At 47.1% G+C, this 24791-nt stretch overlaps 1 protein-coding gene across 1 annotated transcript in view; it reads right to left on the bottom strand.

The window, feature by feature from the left end:
• Nucleotides 1-24791, bottom strand: part of LOC146768966 (SRSF protein kinase 1-like) — an 82353-nt gene that overhangs the window by 23871 nt on the left and 33691 nt on the right. The window contains exon 3 of the mRNA XM_085640585.1: nt 10866-10974. Coding sequence (XP_085496711.1) covers nt 10866-10974 — 109 coding nt within the window. The remainder of the gene's footprint in view (nt 1-10865; nt 10975-24791) is intronic.

The following is a 24791-nucleotide window of genomic DNA, read 5'->3' as shown; positions in this document are numbered from 1 at the left end:
TCTCACATCAATCACATTAAAAAGGAATGAAAATGATAGTATTTACAAGTATCTGTTTAGGAATTATTCCAGGCCATCAGGGCAAAAACAGAGCTGTCTCTATCAAGGGGCACCCTGAAAGGCTGGATTGCAGTGCATGTAAATGTGTACTTTTGTAATTTAGGACAAATAGCTTGATGGGGCACGACATGCCAAGATATGTGTACAGGGGCGCAGCTAGACCTGAACTTCGGGCGGAGCGAACACTCTCAGCCAGGTCTGGCCCTAGCATGGGTCGCAGACAGTGCACAGTCTTTTTTTTGGCACCCCCTCCCCCATTTCCTCTTTCTCCATGAATTCCCTCACTACTACTAACCAACAATGCACCTCATCTCTCAATAGCCCCTTTCTGACAAACATTTCATTTTTTTTATAATGCTACTCATAGTTTACTCACACTCCGTTCTTTGATCTGCATGGTACACATTCTTTGTAGCAGGCACATTAACCCTTTGCACTGTGTGGGGGCGCAGGAGTGCCCATGTGAGTGTACGGTGAGAGATGTGAGAGTAGGGTAAGAGGAGTGACTGCAGGGTGAGTGAGGTAACCATATAAATTTGGGTGCAGATGTAAGTGCAGAGTGGGACGAATGAATGTATGGTTAGTGATGGGCTTGAGTGAGATTGCAGATTGAGCAGTGAGGGGGACAGGTGAGTGAAGTATCACATAAGTGCAGGGTGAGCAGTGCGCTCGTGTCACTGCAGGGTGAAGTACAGGAACAGCGCAAGTGCATTGTGAGTGCATGTGGTGGAAATAAATATGCTGATCTTGCAACAAACTTCCAGTCTTGTGATTAGGGTTGCCAGATCGATGTCCCTGGCTGTACAAAAATAAAAAGTCACCTAAAGAAGTATTTTCAGCACTTATCTGTGCATACTTCCAACAGCAAATACAAATAGAAAGCATTTTTAATTGTGTTCTAGGGCTGCCTGAATGATCCATGACTGATAATTAAAAGTCACATTACAAATGAATACATACTATTTTGTTTATACCCCTATCATTGTCAAGATGAGGCCTTTGCAGGCTCTTTAAACAACAAATGGCTGGTATTTTTCAATTGGCAACCCTACTTTATACTCCTGTTCATGAAAAGCATTCTCACACTACAGCAGTAAATGTAAAATACAAATGTAAGGAATAGGCAGAGTTGGGGCCCAGGGGATACTGGAATCAGAAAAAAAAAACTTTGCCTCGGTAACCAGTTTCTAAAGGTATGTAAATATGCAAATGGTCTTTAAAGAACTGTGAAAAACTGGGGCGTGCGGGAGAGAAGGTTCCAGACACTGCCCAGCCGAGCTCACAGCAGCTCGAGCTGTAGCAACCCAGAGACACATGACGGGGGGAGGGCTGAAGACCTTTTAGCCCTATGGGCTTTGCGCGCCTGATGGTGTCCTACTGCTCCAAGATACAGCACAGCTCGAAGAGCGGGGGGCACAAATACAGAAGCGCAGACAACATCACACATGTAGGACATTACCTTCGAATGTGCAATGCATTGTGGGAATGGCATGTAAACCATGTTTAGGGCACATTTTACAACAAGAGTCTAAGGGTGTTGCTGCCCCTCTGTCCTATACTGAAGGAAGATGTGCAGTAACTGAAATCAAGACAAAACAACTGTGTCACTATTACTCTCCTCCCCTTTTCTCAGGTGCAGGCCTTGGATGCTGGTAATTACACCTGCATTGCCTCCAGCCAGGCAGGCGTAGCCTAGAGGACATTCATCCTTCTGGTCCAGAGTAGGTGCCGGTCGCACTTTATTGGATGACATACTTAAGTATGAAAGTCGTACGAGTAGAATAAACAGAAAGGTTATAGAAACCTCAGCCAGAAGCAGTGGAAAGGATGGGGTTCTCTGTGATTGTCCAATTATTCCTGTAGAGCATGCAACGGATTTAACGTTCTGATAAATTTTGAAATCCCTGGGTTTCGGGTGGCGCAGGTGTAGCACAGTGGACGCCTCGACTGATGTTATCTACCTATTCAAGTATTGTATTTCAGTGATGGCACCTTGTTACCTTTTGGCACTTTGAAGCACTTCAAGACAATGCGAGAAACTAAAATGTGCAAACGGAGATAGAACTAGGTAAATGTAGACATTCATAGCAGGCAAACTGTGCATGGCGTGTTGAAGGTGGAAACAGAGGACATGCGTTGCAGTATAATCAGTGGAACTCCAGGGTGTGGTTTATGTAAAGTGCCCTGCTGGAATTTAAGTTGTTGGGTCCAAGCTCTCTTAGCGCAGAATTTGTAATTCTAAATTTGGCACAAACACTGCTTTCTGCAGATGTTGAAGTTACCACAGCGCTGGAATGAGGCTATAATCAGGGACATTGATACCACAGGAGATGCCTGTATTAAGACTGACTACTTCCTGGGAAGAGCTAACCGTCCCAGGACAGCGTTAATTCCTAGAGTTGAAATGTTCGTTGCTTTAGGTTTCATGGCAGACGATACTCCTTGAATCCCACTGCAGCTGAAGCATTTCAGCTCTAGAAATTAACCCCGTGCTGGGACCATTAGCTCTTGATAATACAAAAACCACGTCGTGCCCCATCTATTTCACCTCCCTCCCCCCCTACAACTCTTCAATACTGCCGAACCCCGCTGATTGGTTGCTGCTCCATAGTTCTCCAATCTACTTAAGACCTGGGACAGTGGAAAACAAAGGAAAGAGTTTAGGGCGGAGTGCGCCCCCATGCCCCCCCAGGGGGACACGCCCCACAGATTGAAGAACTCTGCATTACTCTAATGCCACGGTGGACATAGGTCACAAATCGGAGGTGCGGGCAGTCCTCTGTTTAAATAAAATAAAAATATATATATCAGCAATGGATCCAAATCTCCCTGAATACGAACAAATATGATTAAGTCTCAATGGTTAATGAGTGCCCAGAAGGAGCTGTGCGTTGAGGATTAAGCATTTTTTAAACCAAACGCAACAAGTAGCTCCCTGAAAAAGTAGGATGTTTCTTGATTAGACATCAACCTCACGGGTTCTTTCATAAGTAATAAAACTGCACAAAAGCGACAGTGTACCAGCGATCTCCTTTCCCTTCCCTTAAATAGGTATCTACGAAATACAAACCGACTAAATGAAGGGGAGAGATGCTCGTGCTTGAAAGGATGAACGAATTATGTAAATTAGTCAACGAGCCCTCTCCCCTGCCTCCCTGAAATCAATAGAAGATGCTGAGCTGTGAGCTGCTGGGAAATGAATAAAAGTTATCAGACTTACGGCTCGGCTCAACTGTCGTCCTTGCCAGAATGAGCTCCACTAACGTGCCCGGCGCCGAGTCGGTCATCACGCTTGATCGAGGGATGCCTCCTCCTTCCCGGGGCTTTAATCCCCCTTTGTCCACGTGTCTGGGTTCAAGGTACTGGGAGCTTCGGGGCCCTCCTGCTCCTGGAGCAGAAACAAAGCGCAAAGCAGAGCGCCCCACCGTCTCCTCCCCCTGCTAGCTGAGCAAGATGTTGTTGAGATTGAGAGCAGATGAGGCTGGTCCCAGGCAGCCTGAGCCCCCTGGGTGAGCTTCCTGCTCTGGATTTGGAGGGGCTGGGGGAATCACGTGTCATAGGCATAAGAGAGTGAGAAGGAACACTGAGTGTTGTATAAACAAGCGGTCGAGATTGTCCCGGCGCCATCGAAAATGAAAGCGTGCACAGCACGCTGAATGTAAATAAAGCACAACCTCCTGCCCGAAGCAGGACAAACTCAAGAAAGAAAAAAGTACTTAGAACTCTAAAAATCACACTACCATATAAGCACCAAAGTAAAGGGGCCAGTAGCCAATGGACGTTACAAATGACGACACGGCGTACTAAGGAGGGGCTAACAAGCCTCTATACCAATCAGAAGCCAGCATTTATGAAGGACAAACACACAAGCCAATGAAAAAGAAGGGCGGGGAAGTGGGCAAAGCATCTCGCCCGTACTCTACTACCGCAGTCTCACAGAGCGAGCAGCGCACGCGCGCTGCCGCTAAGGCTCGACCTAAAAAGGCATCATGCTCATTAGCAAGGGTACTCTAAACAGGAAATGCCAAGCTTGGTTTTGTAGGCAAGCACGGACTGCCCCTCCAAGGCCTGCTCTGCATTCCAGGCATTACTTTGCCTCTTACAGAAGCAGGCGAGTAGGCCACCCGTGCTGCAGCAAACCTGCCACTAACAGGCACAGGAAAAAAAGAAAATAAATAAATTAAATGCTTTATCCATAGAAAGTTTATTGGTCATTTTGAAGAGAGAAAAAAAGCTAGTGACAATTAAAAAAAAAAAAAAAAACCCAAGAGCAGAAATAAAATAACTATATAATGGTTTGCGTTTTCACCATCCATCCTAACACAAATGTAAGAGCCGGTTTATTAATAAGTGTTCTATAGTTGTACATGTTGCATATGGCACTTCAGATCGTTAGCCAAAAGATAACACTGAGATTAGAACATATAGCATCTTCATTGCACTACGCGCCCTGCTATAGAGATGAAGCAGCTCCAAAAAATCTGTTGACTTTGCAGCTGGGGAAACAGGTTTGAGTCTCAGCGCCGGCTCAACATCCTGGGACTCTGGGGAAAAATCACGTAACCTTCCCGAGCCTACACAAAATAAATGTCTCTTTGTGTAAAGCGCTCCAATACTTTTGGGGAGAGTTTGCGCCATCTAAAAACTGCAACAAAAACAAAAGTCAAAGCCTTTCATGTAGCAGGATGGGACAAAGGCATCCGGCCTCGCGAATTATTTCTTGTACTGGGTGGGAGGAGGCAACACTGCAATAGGAGGGAGGGGCAACACAGAGGGAAGAGGCAAACGCAGATGGTCGGAGAGAGCAGACGGCACAGTCAGCTACAAAACATGCTCTCTGTAGAGTGGCTCAACGAAAAGTAAAAAAAAATTGCTCTGAAAATTGCCAGTAGTATAAGAACACAAGTACTTGGGCCATGCGCTAGGGGAGGGTCACATGCAAAAAGAGGGAAGTAGAGACGACAGAGCTGACCAGCAGAAAGCAAACAACTGAGAGTGGCTTTGAAGCCCACCAATGGCAGGTATGGGGCAGCACTCAAGCCCACTAACAGTAAATAACATGTCTTGAAGAGACAGCGCAAGCGCTGTCTAGGCAAGACCTAAAAAGGAGAAACCCAATTGCCAAAGAAAGCAGCTCTCCATATCCGCTTGTAACGGTAAACAGTTTAAGATGACCAGTGCTACTGTTAGTCTTGATGGGCCTGACAAACAATATGATTCATTCACAACATGTTTAGGCATTTTCAAACATTTGCCATTTTGAGGTATATTGATAATGCTTTGAAAAAGAAGGTAGCAGGCACTACACCTTCAATGGACAACAGCATTTTCATTAACTAATTTAGTAAAATACAGACTAGAGTGGGTTACGGTGAAAGTGTGACCAGATCACAGGAAAATGTTTAAAACAATTTCTGAACGAAAGACAGAAGGAAAATGCTACTTACCAGTATGCATCTGTTCTTGGCATGTAGAGCTGCAGATTCACACACTTTGCATAGATCGCCATCTGGTGTTGGGCCCGGATGTTTGCACTTTGTTGTTATCTTGGAAAAGTCTTTGGAAGTCACAAGATAGGTGGCTCCTCCTTTGGACAATAGTGCGCATGGGCATGGACTCCATCGTCCAATAATTTTTTCGCCAAGAAGGGAAATGATGGAGTTTTGTGAGAAACAGATATAGATGTCCATGTATGTTGTATCTAAATAAGATAATACTGGAACAGATAAAGGTAGCCGGGGAGGTGGGAGTTAGTGTGTGAATCTGCAGCTCTACATGGCAAGAACAGATGCATACTGGTAAGTAGCATTTTCCGTTCGAGGCATATGAGCTGCAGATCACACACTGTGCATAGATTGCATAGCAGTGCTCCTCCTTAGCGGCGACCACCAGTATCTGTTGCAGTAGTTTGAAATAGCGTTTTAAGTACAGCTTGGCCCACACTAGCTTGTTGTTTTGCCTGCACATCTACACAATAGTGTTTTGTGAATGTGTGCAGTGTAGACCATGTAGCTGCTTTGCAGATGACATCTAAGGGAATGTTACCTAAAAATGCTATTGAAGCCACTATCTTTCGGGTAGAATGGGCCTTAGAGGGAATAGACAGTGTACGTTTTGCTTTGTGATAGCAAATTTGTATACCTTTGACAATCCACCTTGCAATCCCAGACTTTGATATGGGATTACCTTTATGTGGTGGTGAGAAGGATAGAAAAAGTTATTTTGTTTTGCGAAAAGGTTTTGTTCTGTCAATATAGTAAAGGAGTGCTCTTTTTACGTCTAGTGTATGAAGAGCTCTTTCCGCTACTGTTTGTGGTTGCGAGAAAAACACTGGCAACTCAACAGATTGGTTGCGATGGAAGAGAGAGAGAACTTTAGGAAGGAATTTGGGATTTGTCCTGACAACCACTTTGTTATGATGGAGTTGTAAAAATGGTTCTTGAATAGTAAGTGCCTGTAGCTCACTGACTCTTTTAAGAGATGTAATAGCTACGAGGAAAGTGACTTTCCATGTAAGAAATTGTAGCTCGCATTTATGTAGAGGTTCGAATGGAGGACCCATTAATCTTGTGAGGACGATGTTTAAGTTCCACACTGGGGATGGAGGTACCCTGGGAGGAATTATTCTTTTGAGGCCATCCATAAATGCTTTAATGGCAGGCACCCTGAACAATGACAGATGTTGTCTATTTTGTAGGAAGCTGCAATGGCAGCAAGATGTAATCTAATTGATGTGTATGCTAGATTACATCTTTGAAGATGCAGCAGGTAACATATGATGTGCTGAGTGGAGGCATCTAGAGGATTGATGTGGTTATCGTTACAGTATATAACAAATCTCTTCCACTTGGCTGCACAGCAGGCTCTAGTGGTGGGGCGCCTAGCTTCTTTGATAACGTTCATACAATCAGGTGGAAGATTGAGATAACCAAACTCTAGGACTTCAGGAGCCAGATCGCCAGTTTGAGCTGTGCTGGATCTAGGTGTCTGATCTCTCCATGGTTCTGTGTTCAGAGCTGTGGGGAGAGGTGTAGTTTTTGGTGCGGGACTACTGATATTTCCAGCAATGTTGTGTACCAGGGTTGTCTGGCCCATGTTGGAGCAACTAGGATCAGTGTTAGCGACTGTTGTTGCAGCGTGCGCACCACTAATGGAATGAGCATTCCTGTAAGGGGCGCATCTGGAGTCTTGCATGAGGTACTATGAATATGCAAGAGGCCATCATCCCTACGAGTTGCATGAACACTCGAGCTGGAAGTAAGTGTTGCGGCTGGAATCTTGTTATAAGGGCTTGCATGCTTGCTATCCTGGCTGGACTGGGATAAGCAAGACTCTTTGAGGTGTTTATTGTGGCACCCAGATATTGTCGGATGTGGGATGGTTGGAGGTGAGACTTCGCGAGGTTTATGGTAAACCCTAAATCGTGAAGTAGTTGGATTGTGGCGTGTGGGAGATTTACACACTGGGTATGTGACTTGGCTTTTATGAGCCAGTCGTCCAAATATGGGAAGACATGAATTTGTTGTCTTCTTAGGTGGGCTGCCACCACTGCCAGACATTTTGTGAAGACCCTCGGTGTTGTGGTGACTCTGAATGAGAGAACCTTGAACTGGTAATGCTGTCCATCCACCACAAAACGAAGTTATTTCCTGTGAGCAGGGTGAATTGGAATGTGGAAGTAGGCGTCCTTGAGATCCAATGTGGCAAGGAAGTCGTCTTGTTTGATTAGCAGGAGGACCTGTTGAAGAGTGACCATGTGGAAATGGTCTGATTGTATGTAGAGGTTTAATGGTCGGAGGTCCAAGATGGGTCTCAGGGTTCCGTCCTTCTTTGGAAGTACAGGGAGTAAACCCCTGTGTTTTGGTGATGAAGGGGAACTGGTTCTATGGCATATTTTTCTAGGAGGGAAAGTACCTCTTGTTTTAGAAGCGTCAAGTGCTCTGCTGACATTGGATGCTGTTTGGGTGGTTGTTTGGGGGAGTTGAAGTGAGCTCTAGGCAATAACCTGATTGGATGATTTGTCTCACCCACCTGTCTGTGGTGTTGTTGTTCCAGATAGGTAGGAACTGTATCAATCTTCCCCCGACCGGAGTAGAGTGGTCCGGGGGAGTGGAGGGAAGTCATTGTTTAGGGGTGGAGTATTGGTAGTTTTGCCTCTACCCTTATTGCTATTGCCCCTATAGCCTCCTCTGTAATAGCCTCTGTTAGATGAGGTCTGGGTGGGACTCTTGTAGGAAGTGGAGGGGTTATCAGTGGTAAAACCTCTAGAGGCACCCCTAAAGAGGAGCGACAAAAGGAACTTCTGGGAGCTTGCGATTGCAAAGCTCTCACTGATTTGGCAGGGTCGGTGTCCTTCTTCATCTTCTCTAAAGATGAATATACAGTGGGCACAAATAGGTGTTCCTGGTCAAATGGTTGATTTAATATGGTGGTTTGAACCTCGGGTTTGAAGCCGGAAATGCGTAGCCAGGCATGTCTGCGTAAAAGGACACTGGTATTAATAGCCCGCGATGCTGTGTCTGCAGCATCCAGAGCACAACGAATGGAGGTATTTGATATGAGCTTGCCTTCCTGGATGAGATCATTAGCTCGTGTTTTGTATTGCTCTGGAAGGTGTTGTAGTAGGGTCTCTAGCTCATCGCACTGTGCCCTATCATATCTAGCGAGCAAAGCCTGTGTGTTGACAATCCTCCATATGTTGGCTGCTTGGGATGCCATTCTTTTACCAGATACGTCCATCAGTTTTATCAGGAGGTGGAGCATCTACCGTGGTTTGTGAATTAGCCCTTTTCCTGGCGTGGGAGACCACTAAGGAATCCAAGGGTACCTGCCCTTTAATATAAACAGGATCAGCTGGGGCAGACTTGTACTTCTTCTCTACTCTGGGGTTAATAACTCTGGCCCTTACAGGATCCTTAAACACTTCAGGAGCGTGTTTGATTACCCCTTTTAACATTGGGAGAATGGAAGAGGACTGTTGGGATAGTGCAAAAGTGTCAATGAGGAAATCTTCCTCTACAGGATCTGTGTGTAAGTTCACCCGGTGGTATTCTGCTGCCCTGTGTATGAGCTGAGTGGACCCCATAGTGTCCTCAGGAGGGAATGGTCTAGATGGGTAGATGCTGTGTGTCTGGGACATCTGGTGTGTCATAATCCTCCCATGGGTCTTTTGGGGTACCAGGAGGACTAGGTTCCCCTAAAGGTTGATCATCTGCTTGGTCGTCAGAGGTGTCCATCATCATCCTGAGGTGGAGGAGATGGTGAGGGCAGTGAATATGGGATAGGAGAGTGAGGGGGAGGTGGGGAAGGAATCATTAAAGGAGAGGTTGCAATATCTCTCTTTTTTAAAGGAAGTGGAGCTGGTACAGGCTTGTCCATTTTCGGTTTCTTGGAAGGGCTAAGTACAAGTTGACCAGTCTTGGGGTCTTTTTGGGTTGGATCTGGTTGAAAAAGCTCCTCCTCTGAAGTATGTTTCGGTGCCAATTTTTTCAGGTCCAACTGTGTGTCAGGGGTTTTGGAGTCGTTTTGTGCTCCTTAGGCCTGGAATCTGGAGTTTCTCTGTTCCGGTAGGGTCTTCGGTACCGGTTGTTTGTGCGGTTCCGATGGTCTTTTCGGATCCATAGGCTGAGCGCCAGTGGTCTTCGGAACCGGGTGTTTGGTCAGTTCTAAGGGTTTTTTGGGGCTCCAAAGGCTGAGCGCCCGAGGTCTTTGGAACTGGGTGTTTGCTTTGTTTCGACTATTTTTTCGGAGCCGGGACATCTGTACCGGTGGATTTCGGTGCCGAAGGCGTCGATGCGGAGCTAGGCGTTGGTGCAGAGGATGGTAGTGGTTTCTTTTTTGGTGCCGGGGATGGAGTTTCAGCACCAACGGCAGGCTGGCTCGATCCGGAGCGGCCTGAAGGCTATTGTATCGACTTCTTTGCCGAGCTCGAAGGCGGGGCGTGAGAAGCCTTTTTGGGAATGGGTGGGGGAGAGGGGTCGACCTCAGTACTTACGACCCGCTGCCCCGGAGTGATGGCTTCGACGTCGGAGTCGCCGGCTTCGGAGGAGCTGATGTTGCCCTGTTGGATCTGCTCCTGCTCCGGTACGTTGATGCCTTCCTGGAAGATGTCATCGGGAATCGATGTTGATGATCGAGCCATGGTTCATCGAGCTAGACCATCCCAAATTGTCTTCTTGGAGCGGAAAGAGGCACAAGCTAGTCTTTGGCCTCATGCTCGGGTGAAAGGCAGAGGTTACACATCTCATGAGGATCGGCGTGTGGAAACTTGGATCCACATTTAGGACACTTTTTGAAGGGAGTCCTTTCCAGGATCCAAAGACCTAATGTCGTAGGTAGGCCCGAAGGCCTGCGTCGACAACCGGAATTGAAGATTTGAAGTTTGAAGGGATGCGCATCTAATGGGAAAGCGATTGAAACAATACCGAAGTATGGGTGAAGGATTTCGCGTCGAAAAGATGATCAGTAACCACAACCGAACTGGAGTGCGATGAACACATCCGAGCCCGATAGCGGAAAAAAACAATTTGACGATTGAGTCAATGGCCATGCGCACTATTGTCCAAAGGAGGAGCCACCTAACTTGTGACTTCCAAAGACTTTTCCAAGACAACAAAAAAGTGCAAACATCCGGGCCCAACACCAGATAGCGATCTATGCACAGTTTGTGATCTGCAGATCATATGCCTCGAACAATGCTTTTTATTTAAAAACCAACCAATAAGTCTCATATTGTAAAATAATGAGATATGCTTTACATTCTTTTGTTCTCAGTAAACAGAAATTTGTAAATTAGTATCACTCACTGCAAATCCCAGGAAAGCCACACGGTTGAGAAATGACCCCAGCCCAACTTTCGGATGACATGGTACCGCCCATTGAAGAGATCTCCTATTTTAACATGGTGGTAGCCGCCTGGAGAAAAAAATATAAAGTCTTAACATAAACAAAAACAACTACCAATAAAACAGTGGGTGGAGGATAAGGTTTCTCTAAAACATCCAAACCACTCAACATGGTCAACCCACCTCAGAGGCACACCATGTTACTTGAAAATACACACAATGTGTGATTTCAATCAATATCATAAGGGGCATACCAGTTTTGCTGAATCTTCACACATTTCATGTGATCAATACTGAATGTTTGCCATTGAAAGTAAAAAGAATCAAAACGTTGATATGCGCCAGGTATCACTATTCTGACCCTAGCACGAAGAACATGGGACACGTTTTCATACTTTGTTGAAAGCTATTGCCATGTTTGGGCATATGGACTTCTCCAAACCCTGGCTATGCCCTGGCCCTCTGGGGGCCTCAGAATTTATCCAGACAACCACGGTCTTCAACGTAGCACGGCAAGGAGAAGAAGTCAACCCTTAACTGATTTTCACTTTAATATGTCTATTTCTCTCCCAACATTCTTTCAGAATCCTACCACCCCAGTGGAAAGGTCTATACATATGATTTTTGAAGATGAATCAAACAGAATCTTGCTAAGCAAGACATATGTAAGTTCAAATATTTTTTCGTGAACTGTGCAACTTTTCATAGAGGTTTATCAACTTTGAAACAATCCATTTCCAGTTTGATTGTTTTTTGTTTAGTGCCATGTTATCAGCAATTCAACAACTCTTTAGTGAGTAGACCCAAAGTCCTTTCTATTAGAGGTAAAACTCCAACCACTACCTGGATGAGGAACATTACCACAACAGAGCTTTGTAAGATGTTATTTAGTTATCTGTCTACACTTTCACAAGACACCTCTCTTGATGCAGGTTGGAGGAAGGACAAGCCTTTCTGAGAAATCACTTTGGTTAAAGTTGAATATGCTACTTACCAGTATGCATCTGTTCTTGGCATGTAGGGCTGCTGACATTCATATCTGTGCATAGATCGCCGCCTAGTGTTGGGTCCGGATGATTGCACATTGTTGTCCTGGAAGAGTCTTCGAAGTATCACGAGATAGGTGGCTCCTCCCCTGGACTACAGTGCGCATGGGCATCCTCTCTATCCTCAGATGCCATTGTGGCAGTGATGGAGTAGATACAGTAAGTGATGACCATGCTATACAGTAATTCTGAGTGCTGCAGCTGCTACAGGCGCCGGGGAGGAGGGTGGGCGATATGAATGTCAGCAGCCCTACATGCCAAGAACAGATGCATACTGGTAAGTAGCGTATTCAGTTCGAGGCATGTGGGCTGCTGAATTCATATCAGTGCATAGAATATATAGCAGTCCCTCGATTAGCGGCGGCTGCCCGTGCCAGCTGCAGCAGTCTGAAAAAGAGTCTTGAGAACAGCCTGTCCTACAGCTGCCTGCTGTTTTGAGTGTACATCTACACAGTAGTGTTTGGTAAATGTATGTATAGTGGACCATGTGGCTGCTCTACATATTGCTTCTAATGGAATGTTTCCCAGGAATGCCATGGACGCCCCTAACTTTCGTGTTGAGTGGGCTCTCGGAGGAATAGTTAATGTGCGTTTAGCTTTTTCATAACAAATTTGAATACATTTAACTATCCATCTGGCTATCCCTGCTTTGGAAATGGCGTTGCCCTTATGTTGTGGAGAAAAGGCAACGAAGAGTTGTTTTGTTTTCCTAAAATCCTTGGTCCTGTCTATATAGTACATGAGGGCTCTCTTTACGTCTAGTGTATGGAGCATTCTCTCTGCAACAGTTTCCGGATTTTGAAAGAAAACAGGCAGTTCAATAGTTTGATTCATGTGGAACTGTGATATTACTTTAGGCATGAAGGTGGGGTTGGTACGTAGTACAACTCTGTTCGCATGAACTTGTATGAATGGCTCCTGAATGGTTATTGCCTGGAGTTCACTAACTCGTCTCAGCGAAGTGATTGCCACCAGGAAGGCTACTTTCCATGTGAGGAATTGAATCTCACAGGAACGTAGAGGTTCAAAAGGTGGACCCATCAATCTGGTGAGGACCACATTTAGGTTCCACACCGGCGCCGGTGAGTGCCGTGGAGGAATTACTCGTTTAAGTCCCTCTAAGAATGCTTTGATGGCAGGCACTCTGAATAATGAGAGGTGTTGCCTGTTTTGAAGATAGGCTGCTATTGCGGTGAGATGTATGCGTATGGCAGTGTATGCTAGACTGCATTGGTATAAGTGCAGCAGGTAACAGATGATATTCTGAGTAGATGCATCTAGCGGGTTGATGTCATTGTGTTGACAGTAGATGACAAACCTCTTCCATTTCGCCGCATAGCAAGCTCTGGTGGTGGGTCTCCTGGCCTCTTTGATGATGATCATACATTCTGGAGGCAGGTTTAAGTATCCAAACTAAGACTTCAGGAGCCAGATCTCCAGGTGCAGCTGTTGCGGATCTGGGTGCTGAATTGCACCATGGTTCTGGGTTAAACGTTTGGGCGTTAGTCGCAGCGTTTGATGTGGCACCACGGAAAGTTCTAGAAACGTGGTGTACCATGGTTGGCGTGCCCACGTTGAAGCAACTAGGATGAGCGTCATTGAGTGTTGCCTTAGTTTGCGTGCCACTAGCGGTATTAATGGCGCTGGGGGAAAAACGTACGCAAATCTGCCTGACCAGTTCATCTATATCGCATTGCCCTGCGACTGTGGATGTGGGAACCTGGCGGCAAAGCTTTGGCATTTTGCGTTTTCTCTTGTGGCGAATAGGTCTATCTCGGGATGACCCCACTGCTGGAAGTACGGTTGGAGTACTGATGGATGTAGCTCCCACTCGTGCATTTGGTGGCTGTGTCTGCTGAGCAGATCTGCCATCTGGTTGTCTTTGCCCGGGAGGTGTTCCGCCATGAGGAAGATGTTCCTCTGAATGGCCCACTTCCACATGCTCTGAGCCAGATGAGACAACTGCGGAGAGTGTGTTCCTCCCTGCTTCTGAATGTAGTACATGGCAGTCATGTTGTCCGTCCGGATCAACACGACTTTGTTGCACAAGTGTACTTTGAACGCCTTCATGGCTAGGAAGATTGCCATCAGTTCCAGAATGTTGATGTGCATCTTTTTCTGCTGTGTCGTCCATAGTCCCAGCACCGTATAATTGAGTACATGAGCTCCCCATCCCTGGAGAGACTCGTCCGCCGTCAGTATTATTTGTGGAACAGGCTCTTGGAACGGTCGGCCCTTGCAAAGGTTTTGTGGATTCCACCAATGCAGAGAGTTGTATGCCCGACCGCTCACCAACACTAGGTCTTTCAACTGTCCTTGAGCCTGATTCCATTGACGTGCTAAGCACTCTTGAAGCAGGCGCATATGTAGTCTCGCGTGCGGGACTATGAAGATGCAGGAGGCCATCATGCCTATCAACTGCATGAACACTCGGGCTGGAAGGGAGTGTTGAGGTCTGAACTTTGCTATAAGCAGTTGTATGCTGTTGATTCTCACTAAGGTTGGCTGAGCTTTGGCTGCCAGAGTGTCTATGGTCGCGCCTAGGTACTGTTGTACGTGGGCTGGTTGAAGGTGTGATTTGGGATAATTTAGGGAGAATCCCAGGCTGTGAAGAAGGTGAATGGTGTGGGACATGTGGCTGGCGCATTGCTGGGCTGACTTTGCCTGAACAAGCCAGTCGTCCAGGTAAGGGAAGACGTGAATACGTTGTCTTCGCAAGTGAGCAGCCACCGTCGCTAGGCACTTGGTAAAGACCCTGGGAGCTGTTGTTACTCCGAAAGGGAGTACCTTGAACTGATAATGTTGATTTTGAATAGTGAACCTGAGATATTTTCTGTGGGATGGGTGTATGGGAACGTGGAAATACGCATCCTTTAAATCTAGTGTTGCTAGGAAGTCTCCCTGACTGAGTAACGGCAGAACCTGTTGGAGGGTGATCATATGAAAATGTTCCGACAGAAAGTACATGTTGAGAGGTCTTAGGTCCAGTATAGGCCTGAGAGAGCCGTCCTTTTTGGGGATTAAGAAGTACAGAGAGTACACCCCTAAACCGTGCTGTTGGATAGGCACGGGCTCTATGGCTCCTTTTTGCAGCATGCTCAGTACTTCCTGCTGCAAAAATTTGTCAAGTGCTCTACGGACATAGGACGTCGTCTTGGTGGTATGTTGGGTGGAATGGATGTTAATTCTAGACAATAACCGTACTGGACAATGTCTAAGACCCACCTGTCTGTGGTGATGGAACTCCAGACTGGCAGGAACTGTTGTAATCTCCCCCCGACCGGTGTTATGTGGACGGGGGGGCAGTGAAAAGACGTCACTGTTTGTTATTGGCAGAGGATCTGGTATTGTTGTTTCCTCTGCCCCTGCCCTTGGTGATGGAGCCACGGTATCCACCCCTATTGTTTTTATTATAAGGAGTTTGTGACCCTCCTTTATTGTACTGCTGCTGGGAGCCCTGACCTCTAGCTGCTCCTGAACTTCTGGGGCGACGAAAGGAGCCACCCCGAAACTGCTGCGATTGTAGAGCCCCCATAGATTTAGCAGTCTCAGTGTCTTTTTTAATCTTTTCGAATGTGGTGTCAACTTCAGGGCCAAATAAGAAGTCTGGGTTGACTGGCTGATGCAAGATATTTGTTTGAATGTCTGGTTTAAAGCCCGATATTCTTAACCATGCATGTCTCCGTAACATCACACTAGTGTTGATGGCCCTGGCTGCTGTGTCTGCTGCATCCAGTGCGCATTTGATGGACGCATTGGTAACGAGTTGCCCCTCTCCAATGAGGAGCTCCGCCCCCTCCTTGTACTCATCTGGTAGGTGTTGTATTAGGGGTTCCAGGGTATCGTAGTGGGACCTGCTGTATCTGGCTAGAAGTGCCTGGGTGTTGGCAACGCGCCAGATGTTTGATGCTTGAGCTGCCACCCGTTTCCCAGAGTTTTCGAACACCTTGGACTCTTTGTCCGGAGGGGGAGCATCACCAGTAGTTTGAGAGTTCGCTCGTTTGCGGGCGTTAGAAACAACCAGGGAGTCTAATGGCAATTGACCCTTAATGTACGTAGGGTCACCTGGGGCTGGTCTATACTTTTTTTCAATCCTGGGGTTTAACACTCGTGTTCTTGTTGGCTCCTTAAAGATGTCCTTAGCATGTTTAAGAACGCCTTTTAGCATTGGTAGTGTCTTAACCGTTGTTTCTGACGTGGAGAACGTGTCCACTAAGAAATCCTCTTCAACAGAGTCTGAATGAAGTTCAACCCCGTGATTGTCAGCCGCCCGTTCAATGAAGGCGTTAAAAGCAGCAGTGTCCTCAGCAGGGGATGGTTTTATATTGTAGATAGGGGTGTCAGGAGCATTGTGGATGTCACCTGGGTCATTTGTGTCTCCCCATGAGGGATCCTGGTCCTGTGGTTCATCCTGGTCATGATGTAGAGGATAAGAGGTATCCTCATAATAGGTGTCACCTGCATCCGTCTCCGAAGGTGTTGGAGAAAAATCAAGTGTGTGGTGGGTATAAGTGTGATAAGGTTCCACAGGCAGTGGAGTGGAGCCGGAATCCATTTTCTTCTTGAGCGGGATTTTATAGGACTCCAAAGTGTTCACCAGGACAATTTTTCTCTTCCGAAACACCAGTTTACCGGTTTCGAGGTCGATTACCCGCTCCTGTGAGTGGTCGACAGGCGGATCTGCAGGTGCAGGTTTTGCGGGTGCGAAGCCCTTCCGGAGTGCGAACATTTTAGGTGTCCCCGACGGCGGCAATCCAAAAGTGATCGCCGCCGGCGTCGATGTAGCCTTCGCGACCTTCTTCGGCTCGGGGCCTTGTTTCGGGTCGGGTGTGTCCCGTTCCCTGATGCGCGTCAGGGACTCAGACACCTGCCTCACCAGGGATGGCGAAGGGGCACTGAAACCGACGTGCTCTTCAGGGACCGGCTTGGAAGCCGTCCCAGGTCCCTTTGCCGACTTAGGCTTTTCGATTCGAACTTTCGGGTCGACGCCCTGTGGAGTGGGGATCCTCGCACCGTGGGCACCCTTTGCAGTCGATGCACGATCGGTCATCTGGGCTGTAGGCGTTCGCCCCCCAACTTTGGTTGTTAAAGGCATCTGCGGCTTCGGGGGACCGAGGGCCTTTTTGTGTTTCTCGGCACCGAAAACCCTGTGTGTTTCTTCAGCACCGACAGTGCCTTTAGGCTGTTCCGTTCCGACGTCCTCCTTTTGTGTTTGCGGATGTGAAGAGTTGGAAGCCTTCGATCCGACGAGGACGAGTTGCACTTTTAGTTTCGGTTTCACCTGTGCAGCTTTCGGTTTCGATTTTGAGGGTTCGACTCGAGAGGTTTTACGAAGTTCCGGCTCGTTGGAAATGTTCGAAGCCGAGCCCGAAGGCGGGGCTGTAGAACGCAGTGACTGGTCTTGGGTGAGGCCCGTAGGCGACCCCGCAACCCGAGCCATATTGACATTTTGTCCTTGGGCCTCCATATCGACGGATTGGCCTAGCTCCTCGCCTGAGCTATCTTCTTCGGCCCCAAGGGCCCCAGTGTCGTCTCCTACCTCGTCGACGGCTTCTACGTCCTGGAATATCCCCTCGTCTTCGGCTTTATAGTCGGAGTCAGGTTCCGAAGCAGAATCAGATTCCACTTCCTCGACGCTCTCGACATCTTCATCCTCGGTCCCGAATATGTTGACCGGGGTAGGCGCCGATTTGTTGGCCTCCAAGCGAGCTGCACGTCGATTCCGAAGTGTCTTCTTTGACCGGAATCGGGCGCAGGCCATACACTTGGATTCATCGTGATCCGGTGACAAACATTTGTTACACACCGGGTGGACGTCGATGTGGGGATATTTGGCGTGACATAGAGGGCATCTCTTGAAGGGAGTCCTCGATTCCATGTTCGATCGTCGACTGAAGTTCGGTCCGAACTCGATCCGATGAGGTTAAAGAATAAATTATCGATACCGAACGCAAACGATACCGACGAAGTCTAAATACAGTTTTCCTAACTTGAGCTAAGATAAGCACATCCGAACCCAATGGCGGAAAAAAACAATCTGAGGATGGAGAGGATGCCCATGCGCACTGTAGTCCAGGGGAGGAGCCACCTATCTCGTGATACTTCGAAGACTCTTCCAGGACAACAATGTGCAATTTTCCGGACCCAACACTAGACGGCGATCTATGCACAGATATGAATTCAGCAGCCCACATGCCTCGAACATATTTCCTTTTTCTTTTGCCATGTCGTTCATAAGATCTATTTATTTTATTCAGTGTGTAAGATTATGAATAGAGATCCCCTGACATAGAAGGAAAGGCTACTTACCTTCAATTCCAGCAGTCTCTCAGAGGAATCTACCCAGACGAGCCCCTGCCAACCAACTCCCTGATGCAAAGAGACAGACATTGATTGAATGCACAGTATGAGCCTTAGTCTACATAGAAAACAATTTAACAACTGCATGATAAAATACCAGTGGAGCGTGCACACTCCACAGCTTCAAGTCTTAAGAGGGATTGAAATAATGAAATACATTTTCATTGTATCCTGGGAAGGCCACCTTCAAAGAGCCAATCTTGAAAAATCCCCACCTGCAAACATGTTACCTGGCGTGACAACTATAGATAGCAAAAGGGAATAAACAGCAATCCCAGCCAGACTGAAAGGTACTGAACGCCACCAGCTAAAGACCCAAAGTTAAAAGCAAGTAGGGATACTCAGCTCACCGTCACAATGGAGATCAGAACCCAAAGCATTCACAATGCGCAACCTTGAATGCAATTGCTTGTGAAGGATTTATTCATCACCTAGAAATATATAAAGCAATACAGATAAAAGCAACAATCTTCTGGGTTGTCAAAAGGACTGGGTTTCTTTTGATTGGTTGTGTTAGTTTGTTTTGGCTTACAAACTGTGACCAATTGGAATAAAAACCACACAAACTGCAGTACAGACCTAGCAGAAATGGAAAATAGTGCAACACTTTCTTCGCCAATAATCATATAAATGGTTACAACAAAATAAATGCATCCGTTTTCACAGTCCAGAATAATGCACAGACAAGACCGGATTTAGCTGGGCTTTTTGAGCAAATCTTTCCCATTCAGTTATAGAAGCTTTTCAGAGTCTGATTATGTTCCACTTTTTTACAAGCTTCATTATAACAAAATGGTTTCTTACCTGTAGGAGTAGTTTTGCAGCTTGAAGGATTTTCTGGATATCACATTCTCTGCATTATTCTGCCATCTAGTGGTTGGGTCCGGAATTCATTTGTCTAGTAGTAGTCCTTCGCCACCGTTTTTTTTTGGGGGGGGGGGGGGGGGCTTCAATCGTCCTACCAGTTGGTGTCTAAGGATAAGTTACTTACCTGTAATCCTAGTTCTCTTCCAGGGGTATACTCATCAAAGTCATAAGCACTGAATAATCCCCGCCCACATGCGGGATCCCGGAGCATATATAAAAATACGTATATATGTGTATGTTTAGACAAAACAAGTACAGAGTACTTCCAAAAAACATACATATATACATGCATAAATATGCAGCCTAATGTACTCCCAATAGGCTAATATGCCAAAATTACATGGGTTTTTAAGAAAGAGAAAATAATCTCCAATATAAACACTGCAACAGAGAACACACACTAATAGTGTTCCAACACAGCCCTTTATTTTCAGAAGAAAGGGCAAGTAATAGCAGGCAATTAGCTCAAAGGCTGCATAGAGGAAAAAATGTCAAAGTATCAAAAAACATTGGCACCCTGCCTTTAAGGATTCCAAGAACCTGGACACCGTGCCTTTAATGCCTCCAGGAGCTCCCATCATGCACCACAGGTGACAGTTAGGTCAGTTCTTTTTTTTCGGTGTACAAACATAGAAGAATCATGGCAGGAAAAATGAAAAACAATACCAAACTGTCAATACTCGCCCAGGGAGGAGGGAGGGTTGCTTATGACTGATGAGTATACCTGTGAGAAGTTGGCCTGGTATATGATGTTCACTAATTAAAGTGACCACCTTGTACCATGCCAAGCAACCCTTATGGTGTGGTTGTAAGTCAACCTTTTCAGACCAGCTGCCCTAGTGGTAGCGTAGGCTAAGCAGTCTTTGAGGCTAAACTCGTTTAGGCATGTAAAGCAAGCTGTTTTACCATATGTAACCCCCTTTTATACCAACGAAAGGACACCACACAGATATATATTCAAAATATATATGTATTTATTACTCAAAGTATCCCCTAGGCTCTTTATGAGCACAGGAGCACAAATCGTTAAACAAGAAAGTATCACAATATACAGAAGTTGCACTTTATATGGATAGGCCCTGGTGGCCGCTCGACCCATATACTAAAATAGTGGTATAAGTACCACGAACAGGAAAGGGAAAAGGCCTAGGGCCTCTAGAATCGCTGGGCCTACAAGGAGCTAACTTTAGTTAGTGACCAGGAGGTCCACGGGTCGCGTGTGCAGTGAGGAAAGTTACACGCGGGCTCCCATAGGTTTTCAATGGGTGCGTAAAAGTTCAAAAGTTACTGCTAGAAGGGTCTTCTGGTTGGACTACGAAATCAAGACTTCAAACCTAGACATTAGAGATGTTACTCTACACTTGTGCACCGGAGTGCCAGCTTTACCTCACCCACAGGAAGCGGGTGCATACGGCTCGAAGTGCGTCGGGTTTCGTTTATCTGTTCAATGGAGCCTGACGACAAAGATGCTGCTGGCGGTCGGTCCAGAAGAGATGCGGTGAATCCAAGGGTGGATCGGAAGTGTAGAAGACCTGTAAGCCGAGGGGATAGTGTTCACAGTCACTAGCCAGTGACCGGCGTGGCACCAGGTAGGTACCAGGCGATGTCGGGTGCAAACAGGTGAAGAGGTGTAGCTTGTCTCTGCAGCCACGTGGGCCCTGAAGGTTGACGACGTCCAGGAGTCGGTTCACGAGCTGTCCCACGCAGGCTCTCGCTGTCGGCGGTGTTGGCGACTCAGAAGAAGCAAACAAGCCTTGGCAAAAGCAGGAGTCGCAGGAATCGAAGAAAGCTTGTAGCTCTGACCAGCAAGGTCAGAGGGGCTGCTCCTTTGGAGGGAAGCAGGGGCCAGTCTGGAGCAACCAGACCAGCATCGTAGTTTTCAAAAAGGTTCGCCAAGATGGCCACTAGCCAACGGGCCAGGGACCGGGTAGGCGCGTCGAGTCGCAAAGTGCAGAGGGGCCCCACGCAGATCGTGGAGATGCTGGAGGGCTCACCTTTGGTGCAGATGCTGCTCGGATGTTGGACCTCTCAGGACCCAAAGCACAACTCGGAGGGAGCCTCTGTTGTCGCGCTTGCAGCTTGTCGAGTGTCTTCCAAGATGGCTGGCTCCACGTGTCTCGGTGCCTCCATGGGTTCCTTCTTTGCAGGGACTGTGGATCGGGCGGTGAGAGGTCTGGAGGTCCAGTTCTCGTCGGTCTCTGGGCTCGGGCTCCGGCAGGAGGCGGCGGCAAAGCAGACGTCAATTTGCTGGATGGTGCCTGCGTTAGTAAGATGGTCACTCCCTGACCATAGGGGAGATTTCCTTCAGTCTTCTGTGCAGCAGAACGTCGAAGTTCCCGTCTTCTTCTTAGTTTCAAGTTGATTCCAGGATGTCTGAAGTCTTAGGACACAGCTCCTACCTTTAAGCGGATTCTAGGGGCCGGACTACCTGCTAGCTCCCTCCCTAAGGGTGGGACCAGGAAGGGGGGTGGTTACACCCCCAATCCTTTGTCCAGCTCGCTCCAGGTCTGGGGCTGGTGTGCCCCAGGACCGGTTTGAACTGGCATATGCACCGAGGCTCCTTGTGAGCCTCAGGCATGTCTGATTCTATTCAAGCCCTACCTGACCAATACACAATATCCTGTCTGGGGTGGTGCTCGCACCTCCCCTGGCAGGAAACCCTTTGTCCACGTCTCCCAAGCTGGAAGGACTCCCAGCAGCAGGAGGGCAGACTTGTGTCGGTGGTGGCAGCGTCCATTTTGTGGAGCTGAGGCTATGTCTGATTTTACCCGGGTTTCAGGATCTGTACATGTCGTGTCCCTCTAGAAGGGTGGAATGCTAACCCCGTCGCCAGAATATGCGAGGGGTTAGTATTCCAATTCGTATGACACCTTACTCGACATGTTTTGATAAAGCCAAACCAAAGATAGCATTTAACCGCGAGGTTCATAATGCACTTAAGAGTATATGGTATGGCGATATCTGGAAACGGTAGAAGGAAGTTGTTCCGACTACTGCAGACAGGATCAGCTCATGCCAGAGCACCATCTCACATGAAACCCAGCACTCTGCCTTCAGGATTGTTAAGGCCTGCCATAGGAGTGACTTATAGGTTAACATGTGTCCCATTTAAGATTAGGTATAGGTATACTACACCTAAGTAAGAGGTGGATACACCAACTTACCCCAGCTGAGTGATCAGCCAGTTGTGTCAAATTGTTAGGCCAGGCCAGGAGTGGCACAATACATGCTTCAGCCCCTGGTAGGCCTTAGATACACCAATGCCATGGGTACCTAGTGTACAGTGGTACAGGGGCTCACAGGGTGATCCAGTTCCAATTGGTTATGCACCTAAAGTGCATAGTGTCAATTTAGTAGAGAGAACAGCAGGCTGGGGGTCTGATTAGCAGGCCCACAGCCACAGTATGTCAAAAACCAGTGAAGCAAAAAGCAAAAATTTGGGGTGACCATAGGATAGCAGACCCTACTCTCCTACAATACCCCTGGAAGAGAACTAGGATTACAGGTTAAGTAACTTATGCTTCTCTTCCAGGGGCTACTCATCAAAAGTATAGACTAGCAAGCCCATACCCACTTCCCTGCAGACGAGTAGCAGTATAAGTACATGAAATACCACATTTTAAGGATGAGATCACCCAAACAAATTTCTCAAAGCGGCTTGCCCGAACTGAGCATCCTCCTGAGAGTCAGAATCTAAACAGTAATGGTGAGTGAAAGTGTGTACTGATCACCAAGTGGGTGCGTTACAAATTTCTGCAATAGGAACATTCCTGAGGAGAGCCGTAGTAGAGGCTTTACATCTGGTAGAATGGGCCTTAGGTGTGCCCGGGAGGGCTTTATTGGCCAGATGGTAACGGTAAGATATACAAAAAACAATCCACCTAGAGATAGCTCTTTTGGAAGCCACAGACCCAGTATTTATGGAACCATAGTTTAGAAACAGTCTGTCTGATTTCATCAAGCCCTTTGTCTTGTCCAGGTAGAACTTTAAAACCCTCTTAAGGTCCAGCGAATGGAGGGACCTTTCAGGAGGAGTTGAGGGATTGGGAAAGAAAGTGGGAAGAGTGAGGACATGATTGATATGGAAATCCGAAACCACCTTAGGTAGAAAACTCGGATGGGTTCTTAATACCACTCTGTTTGTATGAAAAACAGTAGAAGGCTCTTTGCAACACAAAGCCTGGATCTCACTAACCCTGTGTGCAGAGGTGATGGTGACTAGGAAATCAGCTTCCATGACAAGTGCTGGAGAGAAACCTTATGAATAGGTTCAAAAAGAGCCCCCATTAATTTAGCCAGAACTATGTTAAGCTCCCAAGGTGGAGCTGGAGACCTAATCGGTGGATAAACGTTTATCCCCTCCAGAAAATCTTTAACTACTGGAATCTGGAAATAGGACACCTGTGTAGGAGACTTTCTATAAGCAGTGATCGCTGCTAAGTGAACTTTTATGGAAGAGAATCGCAGGCCAGAATTGGCCAAATGCAGTAAATAGGGCAAGATCACCTGCTCTTGTCCCTGCACTGGATCATGTCCATTGTTCTTGCACCACAAGTAAAAACGCTTCCACTTGAAAGCGTAGGATTTCCTGGTGGAAGGTCTCTTGGCTTCCTTGAGAATGTTCATACATTCCAAGGTTAAGTCTACATGTCCATACTGAAGGACTTCAGGAGCCATGCCGTCAATCTCAGAGATGATAGGCTGGGATGAAACATCTTCCTGTTGTTCTTGGTCAACAAGTCTGGACGACATGGTAACCTACTGTGAGGAACTTCTGACAGCTGAAGAAGGTCCGTGTACCACCACTGACAGGGCCACTCCGGAGCTATCAGAATCATTCTAGTGCTGGTCTTGTAGAATTTGTTGATCACTGCAGGAATCAACGGAATAGGTGGAAAAGCTTATAGCAATGTCTGAGACCATTTTAGCAAAAGGGCATTGCCCCGTGAGGTTGGTGGAACCTGGATGGGAAGACAGGGCATTTGGCGTTTACAACGTCTTCAAACAGGTCTATGTCTGGCACGCCCCATTGCCGGAAAATGTCCTGCGTGACCTCGTCGTTTAGAACCCAGTCGTGAGCTTCGATTAAGTCCCGGCTTATAGCATCTGCTTGGACGTTTAGATTTCCTGGAAGGTGAATGGCCACAATACTTAGATTTCTTGCAAGAAGCCATTTCCAGATGGCCTGCACTTCCAGAGAGAGAGGTCTTGACCTGGTGCCCACCTGCTTGTTCAAATAATACATCGTCGTGGTGTTGTCTGTTTGAACCAACAGGAAGCTGGACTGAAGAGAGGGAAGCTGGGATTTGAGAGTTAGGTGTACCGCTATCAGCTCCAACAGGTTGTTGTGATATCCTTGCTCTACCTCTGACCAGAGTCCTTGCACCTGAAGAGGACCCATAGGAGCGCCCCAACCCTGAAGAGACAGGTCCGTGAGGAGTGTCTGGACAGGAGGGTCCTGATGAAAAGGAACTCCTTTGACTAGGTGAGAACGTTTCAATAACCATTTGATGGAATCTTTAGTGGTCTGAGAGTGAAACACACTGTCTTCCCAGAGATCCGATGTGCGCATCCACTGGTCCTCCAGCGCTTGCTGCAGAGGACGCATGTTCAA

The sequence above is a fragment of the Triturus cristatus genome, unplaced genomic scaffold (assembly GCF_964204655.1).
Source record: "Triturus cristatus unplaced genomic scaffold, aTriCri1.1 SCAFFOLD_440, whole genome shotgun sequence".
Classification (NCBI taxonomy): Eukaryota; Metazoa; Chordata; class Amphibia; order Caudata; family Salamandridae; genus Triturus; species Triturus cristatus.
This window is presented reverse-complemented; position numbering and strand designations above follow the sequence as displayed.